The 10,810-nt window shown below is 43.9% G+C and overlaps 1 protein-coding gene across 2 annotated transcripts; it reads left to right on the top strand.

The window, feature by feature from the left end:
- LOC114083979 (acyl-coenzyme A thioesterase 1-like) lies at window positions 1-7,758 on the top strand. Of its 2 annotated transcripts, XM_071607690.1 has the most exons (4): window positions 1-680; window positions 3,027-3,229; window positions 6,180-6,367; window positions 6,480-7,758. In XM_071607690.1, the coding sequence occupies exons 1-4, from the start codon at window positions 95-97 to the stop codon at window positions 6,856-6,858; spliced, it is 1,356 nt and encodes a 451-aa protein (XP_071463791.1). In that variant the 5' UTR covers window positions 1-94; the 3' UTR covers window positions 6,859-7,758. The 2 variants fall into 2 exon arrangements, with proteins under 2 accessions (XP_071463791.1, XP_071463790.1); XM_071607689.1 differs by having other exon boundaries at window positions 2-680; window positions 6,180-6,848.
- The last annotated feature ends 3,052 nt before the right edge of the window (window positions 7,759-10,810 follow it).

Genomic DNA, 10,810 nt, shown 5'->3' with positions numbered 1-10,810 from the left:
GGGCACTTAGCTTGCATCAGGCAGCCGGCCACTAGAGGACCTCTAACTTTCTCCCTTCTCCGGTTCAGTTGAGAAGACTGAGTTAAGGTGCAAAATGGTTGCCTCTTCGCTCTCTGTCCTGCGAGCGTGCGGGTTGTACCAATGGGGCCTGAAGAATTGGGCGCGAATGTCAGGGCCTCCTCTGCTTAGGCTGGGTGGCCGCAGCACTTGGGCTTCTTCACGGACAACTGCGACACTAAGCCTGAAGCCCTCGGGCCGCTGCTGCTGGGACGAGCCGCTGCACATCGCCGTGCGCGGCCTGGCCCCCCAACAGCCGGTCACGCTGCGCGCGTCCCTGCGCGACGAGAAGGGCGCGCTTTTCCGCACCAACGCGCGATACCGCGCGGACGCGGAGGGCAAGCTGGACCTGGAGCGCGCGCCCGCGCTGGGCGGCAGCTTCGCGGGCCTGGAGCCCATGGGGCTGATCTGGGCCATGGAGCCTGATAAGCCGTTTTGGCGCCTGGTGAAGCGGGACGTGCAGACGCCCTTCGTGGTGGAGCTGGAGGTGTTGGACGGCCACGAGCCCGACGTCGGGCAGCAGCTGGCCCGGGCGCTGCACGAGCGCCACTTCATGCTGCCCGGGGTGCGGCGGGTGCCAGTGCGGGAGGGCAGGGTGCGGGCCACGCTGTTCCTGCCGCCAGGTGAGCCCCCACCTGGTCCTCATTGTTCCGGTCTAGCACTGTCTCTCGTCTCTGTGTTATTTTGCCTAGGAAAGAGGTAGATCCCAACATCCCAGAGGTCGGAATTAAGACGATAGGAATTGAAAGAAAAGCTGCCTGGGGAGGTGGCCCTGATGCTCCAAATCTGAGAGAAAAGCTGCCTGGGAGGTGGACCTGTTGCTCTAAATCTGAGAGATTCTTCAATTCCAGGGCTCATCAGCTAAAAGACATCCTAAGGAAAGGGGAAAGACACTTCTAATAATTTTAAAAAGCATCTGTAGTGGGCTGGGGTTGTAGCTGAGTGCTGGAGAGCTTTCCTAGCATGTGTGAAGCACTGGGTTCAATTCTCAACACCACATATAAATAAGTAACATAAAGGTCCGTTAGCAACTAAAAAAAAATTAAAAAACAAAAACAAAAAACCCGTATGTAGGTAGTTTCAACTTTTTAATGGTCTTTAAAAGTTTCTCAGTTTTACAACTTTTCTCCTCATTCCCACAGTATGTTAAGGTTTATGTAAATTAGCAATTATAAAAGGAGGAAGTCCTCTTCCTGTCAACTGGGAATCTAAGGAGATTATTGGAAACTTTTATATACATAAAGTTATTGGTCAGTGAAAAAAAATGAAAGGATGCTTAGCCTCATTAGTAATGAAGGAGATGCAAAAATAAAAATACAGAATGCATCTCATAACCTCAAGAGTGGCAAAGATTTAGAACTCTGACATGACCAATTGTTACCAAGTACCTGGAAGAAAGAAACTCATGTACGCAGCAGAAGCAGTCACAGTGTTCAGCTACTCTGGGAAAAAAAATTTCTGCAGTTACCTAGTTGAATATGGCTTTCTACTTGTTCTGGTACATGTGCACCCAGAGGCATACTTGGCAACAGCCGGAATATCCACCAACAGTGGAAGTGATGGATAGGTGGAGCTGTTTCCAGCAAAGGGAATGAGCCACAGCTGCAAGAATCAACTTGTTCCCCACAGTGTTAGGTGAAACAATCAAATACCAGAACACATTCAGTATCTTTGCATTGAGATAAAATTCACAAGGCAGGCAAGAGAAGCAAAATGTTATTTAAGGTGCATATGTATTTATGTAAGTGGTGATATTATCAAGAAAACTGGTAGGCCATGGTGGTCTAGAAGGATGGGTCATTCTAGGATAGCCTCAGCAAAGGCTGGAGATGTAGCTCACTGTTAGGGCGCCCCCTGGGTTCAGTTCTCAGTACTGCTGCAAACAATAAATTATATATATGTACGTGTGTGTGTGTGTGTGTGTGTGTGTGTGTAGTAAGACATACACCAAGGGGGGCGGGAAATGGACAAAGGGATTCAGAGACTTACATTACATGGTGCCTAGCAAGTGTTTGTTGTGTTTTTCTCTAAACTGGATATGTAAAAGAGAAATTTTCATATTATATAAATGGTGAAAATACCTTATGCATATAATCATGCAAAATGGAGCCTTTTATTTATTTTTTATTGTAGGGTTGAGGATTGAACCTAAGGCCTTGCATCTGCTAGTCTAGTGCTTCACCAGCCCTAGTAAGTAGCATTTTGAGTCTGTGCCCATTAGCATTTGAGACTTTTTGAGCTGTTCTGTGTGATGAAAAATATGGATATAGCACAGTTTATATTCATTCACCAGTCAAAGCACATTTGTTTGCAGTTTGTGGCAATTATATAAGTCTGCTACAAACACTTCGACACAAGCTTTTGTGTGAAGACAGTTTTTATTTCTCTTGGGTAAAGACCTAGGCATGGGATTTTGGGGTCATATAGGAAGAATACATTGGCCTTTAGAGGAAACTGTCAACTGATTTCTTCACAGACTGCAGTATTTTGCATTACAATCAGCATTGTATGACAGACAGTTCCAGTGGCTGTGCATTCTCTGGCAGTTGGCATTGTCCAATTTTGGGGATTAGGAAAGGCCATATGTTTGTTGCTCTTATTGTTCATTTTTGTGTGTGTGTGTGTGTGTGTATTTTTTTCAATGCTGTTACACCCAGGGTATCACTCATGCCAGCCAGGTGCTGTATCACGGGGCCATAAAGTGTTTTTGATCTCAAAAGAAATACAAGGTCTTTGTGAAAATCCGTGGGGCTTTTGTGATACAGAGGGGAATGTGGATTTAGCCTAGGCCACTCTCTGGATGTTTGGATACCAGAGGTCTTTAAGCATTTTTGATAGTGGAAAAGTTGTTCATCTCCCAGTAGGTAATATATGGCTTTTGACGGCACTGCAAAGACTTAAAAGGATGAGGAGATAATCCTTGCTTATTTTATAACTCCATTTTCTATTCTGTTTTGTTTCTCCCCAAGAACCTGGGCCCTATCCTGGGATTGTGGACCTGTTTGGACTTGGAGGTGGCCTTCTGGAGTACCGAGCTAGTCTGCTGGCTGGCAAGGGTTTTGCTGTGATGGCTCTGGCTTATTATGGCTATGATGACCTTCCCCGGAGCCTAGAGACTGTGCACCTGGAGTACTTTGAGGAAGCTGTGAACTACCTGCTCCATCACCCTGAGGTTAGATCTCTTCTTAGTTTTGTGGGCTGCTCCCCACCTCATGCGTGCTTTTGGTTTCACAGAAATCAGCCCATTCTTTTTTTTTTAATGTTTATTTTTTAGTTGTAATTGGACAGAATATCTTTATTTTATTTATTTATATGTGGTGCTGAGGATGAAATCCAGGGTCTCACACGTGCTAGTCGAGCACTCTACCACTGAATCAGCCCCACAGCCCATTCTTAGGGGCCTCTCCTAATCCAGCAGCCACTGCCTTGCATAGACAATTCTCAGGGATACTTCTGTGCAGTTCTACATTATCACATTTCCTGTTAGTAAAGAGGTTACTAGTTGATATTCTGGAATTCTGAATTCCAGTTTGTTTTAGTATTTCATAGGGTACCTTTGAGAACCTTGAGATCGACAGGAAGTAAACTGTAATAAAAGGCCATGACCTTCCCCAGGAGACGCCTGCTTGTAAGTCTTTGTGCTCAGCCACCCTCTCTCCCCCATACCCCTGTGAGAGCACAGGGTTAACCTTAAAGAAGGAAATTGACAGCCATCATCTGAGTTCCTGGAATAGTTTATGGTTTTTAGACTCAGTGTAGCCAAGAATGAGGAGGCTATCCTTGCTAATTTTAAAATTCAATCAGGGCACAATATGGATGGAAGCACTGGAGCTCTCAGAAAAGGTGATATGATTGGGCGTGGTGGCACACACTTGTAATCCCAGCAGCTCAGGAGGCTGAGGCAGGAGGATCACAAGTTCAAAGCCAGCCTCAGCAACTTATCAAGGCTCTAAGTAACTTAGTGAGATCCTGTCTCCAAAGAAAAAAAAAAATTTCAAAAGACTGGGGATGTGGCATGTAGTTCATTTGTTAATCAGGCCTGGATTCAATCCCTGGTACAAAAAGAGAGAGAGAAAGAAAGGTAATATGACCAGGCACCATGATGCACACCTATAATATCAGCAACTCTGGATGCTGAGGTAGGAGATTACAAGTTCAAGGCCAGCCTGGGCAATTTAGTGAGCCCCTGGCTCAAAATAAAAAATAAAGGGCTGGGGATGTGACTTAGTGGTAGAACACCACTGGGTTCAATCCCCAGTTAAACACACCAATTATGTAGTTTCTAAAGCAGGAAGAATGTGTATGTGTGTGTGTGTGTGTGTGTGTGTGTGTGTGTGTATTTGTAGATGGACACAATACCTTTAATTAATTAATTTATTTATTTTTTATGTGGTGCCAGGGATCAAACCCGTGCCTCACACATGCTAGGCGAGTGCTCTACCGCTGAGCCACAACCCAGCCCCAGAATGTATATATTTTTTTAGGTAAAAAAACATACTTTTTCATGTTCAATGTCAAGGGGTGACCCTCCTTGAAGGGCAAGGAAGCTCCTTTTCTGAAGATTTGTTTCCTCACTCAGGATAAGGGCCTTAAGCAGGCCAGGCTATTCCTGCCTCACTATGTGTGACTGCACAGGACTTCCTGCAGTTCCCAGAGCACCGGCTCTCTTCCCTATGCTTGTGACATGCCATCTTCTTGGAATGTCCTCTTCACCTCCTTTTCTTGTCAAGGGTGAAGGTGATTAGAACGCTTACAGGAGCCAGGTGTGATGGTATACACCTGTAATCCCAGCTCCTCAGGAGGTAGAGGCAGGAAGATCTCTAGTTTGAGGCCAGCCTCAGCAGCTTTTTGTGGCCCTAAGCAACTTTCAGAGACCCTTGTGAAAATAAAAAAGGATTGGGGATGTCACTCAGTGGTAAAGTGCCCCTGGATTCAATCCCTAGTACCTTAATAATAAGTATAATAAAGAAAAAGAAAAGGTGATTGGGTGTAGTGAAAAAAGTATAAGATATACACAAAGATAAGTTAAATTGGGCATTTTATTTTGCCAATGTCTTAACTCCATATGTTGTCACATCTACTTCCTCTGACAACCTGGATTGATTAAAATATCACTTAGTTCTTACCACTTTCATGAAACCAGGAAGGGTGCTGTTACGGAAGCCACAAAGAAACAACAAAGACTGCTGGGAGGGCTGGGGCGCAGCTCAGTGGTAGAGCACTTGCCTAGCATGTCTGAGGCACTGGGTTTGGTTCCCAGCACCACATAAATAAACAAAATAAAGGTATCGTGTCTATCTGCAACTAAAATTTAAAAAAAAAAAAAACTGCTGTGAGAGGTCTATCAAATGGCCATCTGTTGATAACATAGAGGACTTTGGAATATAGGACAAGAGCAGTCAGTCCCACGGGATAGTACAAACCCGAACTAACATTTGATAGGTTAATACTTTGTTTTTTACGGATTTTGGGGGGTGGGGGTAGGGAAATATTGGGGATTGAACTCAGGGCACTTGACCACTAAGCTGCATCCCCAGCCTTATTTTGTATTTTATTTAGAGACAGGGTCTCACTGAGTTTCTTAGTAGCTCGCTTTTGCAGAGGCTGGCTTTGAACTTGTGATCCTCCTGCCTCAGCCTCCCAAGCCGCTGGGATTACAGACATGCACCGCTGCACGTGACTTAGATTAATAATTTGAATGGATTACTGGGTGGTAACTCTAGGAAGGTGGAGATGGCTGGGTAAGTGGGCCACTAGGGGATTATATTATGCCACAGGCTTCTCGCTTGAGCTCTCTCCACCCCCTGGCTGTCCTGAGCTGAGCAGCTTTCCTTTGCCACACCTTCTGCCATGATGTTCTGCCTCGATTCAGGTCCAGAGCAATGGAGTAGGCTGGACATGACTGAGACCTCTGAAACATGAGCACATAAAAAGTTTTCCTCCCTTTAGGTTGTTCTTATAAGGTAGGGAGGAAGCATATGTAGACTTCCCTAGGTTACAACATGGAGAGAAGGTAGAGCTCAGATTCAGGCTCAGATCCAGCTGATTTCCCGCATGGTCACTGTTCACTCTATTACAAGGATGGGAGATTCATTCTTCTTTTTCTTCTGTCCCATTTTCAGGTAAAGGGTCCAGGGATTGGGCTGCTTGGGAATTCCAAAGGAGGAGAACTCTGCCTTGCCATATCCTCTTTCCTGAAGGGCATCACGGCTGCAGTCATAATCAATGGCTCTGTGGCTGTTGTTGGGGCAAGCATTCACTACAAGGACGAGACGCTGCCCCCTGTGGGTATCATGAGAGATCGAATCAAGGTGACCAAAGATGGCATCATGGATGTTGTGGAGGCCCTGAAAAGTCCTTTGGAAGACCAGAAGAGCTTTATTCCTGTGGAGAAGTCTGACACCACCTTCCTGTTCCTTGTGGGTCAGGATGACCACAACTGGAAGAGTGAGTTCTATGCTAATGAGGCCTCTAAACGCTTGCAGGCCCATGGGAAGGAGAAGCCCCAGATCATCTGTTACCCAGAAGCAGGGCACTACATTGAGCCCCCTTACTGGCCCCTGTGCAGGGCTGCCCATCATGTCTTGGTGGGTGGTCCTATTGTCTATGGAGGGGAACCCAGGGCTCATACCATGGCCCAGCTGGATGTGTGGGAACAACTCCAGACTTTCTTTCACAAACACCTGGGTGGTGAGAGTTAAGGAGGGCTCTTCCAAAAATTTAACCCATTATCTGAAGGTTTGGAGGATAAAACTTGAATATATTCTAAGAACACCAGTTAAGATTAGTTCAACTGATTAGAGGAGTTATTGTTATAACTCTTCTAAGTTGCATACTGTTCTCTTTAAATATTACTATTCAAAATAGTGTCTATCCAAGGGCTGGGGTTGTAGCTCAATAGTAGAGCACTTGCCTAGCATGCACAAGGTCCTAGGTTTAATCCCCAATACCTCAAAAAAAAAAAAAAAAGTGCCTATCCAAAAAATGATATCAGGAATGAAAAGGGAGCCTTAAGTATATACACTTTTATTAAATTAAAAATTGGACCATTATAGACAAAGCAATTGTCTCTTTCATTTCTTAGGATACTGCTGCTACCCATGCAGCAACAACAAAGGATCTTGAGTAGGGGCTATGAGAGATTAAGAAAAACACAGAGACATTTTTAAGCAAGGCTGGGGCCAAGTGGGACACTGCCCTCTGATGGAGAAATAGTGACACAGAACTAGCTCAGCGTGTTTATTATATAGGGTCTCATTATCAGGAAGTTTAACTATAGAAGCTTTGTAAATTGTTCAAGGCTTGTGAGTTATGAAGAGGCTTCTTTGTGTACTATAAAGTTACAGAGCTAGAAACATTTTTATAGTTATCCTGCTGTTACAGTGTTAGGAACTTCCTGCTGCTATCCTGCTGTACCCAGAAAACCCATTTACTAGAACATCCAATAACTATTGATGTCAGAGCTGAGTATAAGGCTATTCACATCCTCACCTTTAGGCAAGGACTATTTCCCAGGAGTGGCTTTTTCCTACACTGTAGTATCAGCCGATAACTGAGGCTCATTCACTTTCCATAGGATATTGTCCCCTCTATCACCCTCATTCCTGGAAGTCATATTTGGGATATATTATTATGTATCTTTCCAGATGTTATGCTTTAATATACTATGTGTAACAATAAAAATGCTTTTTATCGCACAAATATATTTTAACAAGAATATTTATTTTACAAAACAAGTAAATATTGGGGAAAAGAGGACCTTCTATCTGACATAAACCCTATGCAACAGCAACACATGGGACTGACAAACATTTTATTCTGGGAAGGAAAAGAGTGGTTGGGGAGGAAAACAAAGCCTCCAGGATACCTCTATGAAGCTCAGCACTAATGCTTATAACTGATCTGTGAGGCAAATAAAGGATGTGGGCAGGCAAAAGATCTGTCTACAACTTTTTAAGGCCAAAGTAATCTGCTAAGTCAGTTGTCTCGAGCTGTCCATGGATTGCATGTGGGTCACCACTCATGGAAACCTTGTGTATAGAGACATATGGTATCTGGGAATAGCCAGTGGACATTTCCTTTGGTCAATTGTCCAGGTGTTGAGAGCCACAGCCGAAGCGGCCCCAGCAAACTTCCAGCTGCCAGCAAACTTTCAGCTGCCAGCTGATGATTGGCTCACAGCGGCCCCAGCAAACTTCTTGTTGCCAACTGATTGGCTCCTCTGCGGTGATGCTCACTGGGCTGTTTCCCCGCCCTTTCAGACCAGGGAGCTGCTCATTGGGGAACTTTTTTGGCTCCGACCACGTGACCCAGCCAATCGGCCTCAAGAGCAGGAGGAGTGGGGGAGGTTGAGAGGCTTGTGGGAAGCCGGTGATGGAAGTTGGGCTCCGAAGGTGGGCTTGGAAGGTTTTCCTGAATAGCTGTGTGGTTTGGCATGTGTTCTAAAAATAAAGTTTATTTCTTTTGACAAGTGGCTCCTGAATTGTGCCCAGCCAGACTGCGGCATCCAGGGACAGTGTGAATCTCTTTCTTGCTCTGCCATAGCCCTCATAGCACCTGAGATGGGTGTGACCTGCCAAGATGTCAATCAACCTGCTGACTGCAAAACATTTGGAAGCAAAACTCCCCTTTTGAAACCTTATCCCTGCCTTTGATGTGCCCCCTTAAATAAACCGCGGGAGTCATCTTGTTTTTGTCTAGTTCCAGAACCCATGTGGACTAGATCTATCAGGGGCTTTGTTGCCTGTAAATATATTTCTGAATATCTATGCTTTGTTATTTGCTAATTATCTGAGATTGCAAGTTTTAGGGTGGCTTAGATTCCTGGGCAGAAAGAAGGATGTCTTATTGAGATGCTTGCCACTGTTCTCTCCCCAAAAGTCAGTGCTTGATATTCAGCATGTAGGGAGGAGGATTTCTTGCCCTCATCCATTGCTAGGTTCCTGGCTGAGTCCCCTACAACAGAAGATAGATCATCATGAGAAAAGTACATGAACTTATTTAACATACGTTTTGCATGATATAGGGGTCTTCAGAAATGAAGTACCAAAGGAACATAGAAATCTGTGTATTTTTATGCACTTTGATGAGGTAATGTATAGGTGTGGAGAAATATGTTTGGATAAAGGGGGTGTGATATAATGGTAATTAACCAGGTTTGTGGATGGACTTTTTAAATCCTATTTAAAAGATTATTCTGTGTCCTTCTGTCTTCAGAGTAAGGTTGTTCCTTTTTTTCCAGGTATAGGGAGTGTTTTAGTCAGCTTTTTCACTGTTGTGACTAAAAGACTTGACCAGAACAATTGTAGAAGAGAAACGTTTATTTAGGGCTCATGGTTTTAGAGGTCTCAATCCATAGACAGCCATCTTCATTCTTCCATTCCTCGGGGCTTGAGGTAAGGCAGAGAACCTCATGGCGGAAGAGTGTGCCAGATGAAAGTGGCTCACATGATGATCAGAAAGGAGAGAGAGACTCTACTCGCCAGATATAAAATATATACCCCAAAGACACACTCCCAAAGACCCACCTCCTCTAGCCATACCCTACCGACCTTCAGTTACCTCTTAGTTAATCCCATCAGGGGATCGATTCACTGATTGGGTTGATTCATAACTTAATCATTTCTCCTCTAAACTTTCTTGCACTGTCTCACATGTTAGCCTCTGGGGAACACCTCACATCCAACTATAACAGGAAGGGTACTGCTTGAATGAAGGTCTTATGATCTACTTCAGGGGAAAAGTGTGGGAGCAAGTCAGAGATTGACCTGTCTAGGTTTTATGACCTGCATCTTCTGTTTTCTCAAATGCAAAGTTACCATATTTTATAGTAGCATGCCTTAAATTCCATTATTCCCCTGCCTAAAATTTTCACCATCCAGAGTAGGTTGATGGATTGTCCCATAAGCCATTGAACTGGTCTCTCAACCCAAGGTATGGGTCAGTACAGTTAAAGAGAGGTATATCTTATTTTGTGAGGCAGTGTTTGTAGGTAGGCTTCCACTAAAGTTGGGTGTCCACTAAAGTTAAGTCTCCATATAATTTGTGCAATCAAAGGCATTTCTATGGGATCAAAGTGACTAATGTTTAGAAAGAAATTTACACCCAGTTTCTGAGTCCAGAGGACAGTCACTGAGAAAGATTTCTAGATATTCTCTAAGCATCTTCAGATGGTGTCATGAGGACAGGCAATCTGGCAGATTTTTCTGATTTGTGGTTTGCATCAGGTGTTCCAGTATACTTTCTGAGCAGCTCACAAGGTAACCAGTACAAGAAGTGTTGTGATTTTTTCTAAGGTATATCTCAAGCTTTCCAACTTTAGTTATAGGCCTTTGGGAAAAGTTAGTTTCTGTTATCAGTACTACTGAGCCAGAAGTTGGGGAGAAAATTTGGAATAAACATAGGGAGCCAGATATTGGGAAAAAACTAGAATTCAGGATCTAGTCTAGTTTATAAGTATATAACAAAACCTAGAATCTGATATATCCACGAGGATGTACTACAGTTTTCTGTTGAAAAAAAAAATTCTCTCAACAGTCACCTCCATTTCTATTAAAGATGGTCAAAGCAAAATTAATTTGTGAAATACAAAGTACTAGGGATTAAATCCAGGGCCTTGCACATACTAAGCATGCCCAACATGATACAAAGATTAGGTAGCTTTCATTCTACAAATTTAGCTATGTGATAGGTATGATAATATAAAACTTACTAGTTCATAGAAGAATAATGGATCTGAATTGGATATCTGGCA

This window comes from Marmota flaviventris, chromosome 2 (assembly GCF_047511675.1).
Source record: "Marmota flaviventris isolate mMarFla1 chromosome 2, mMarFla1.hap1, whole genome shotgun sequence".
In the NCBI taxonomy this organism is placed as follows: Eukaryota; Metazoa; Chordata; class Mammalia; order Rodentia; family Sciuridae; genus Marmota; species Marmota flaviventris.
Note: the sequence above shows the minus strand (reverse complement) of the source record. Positions and strands in the feature narration are given on the sequence as shown.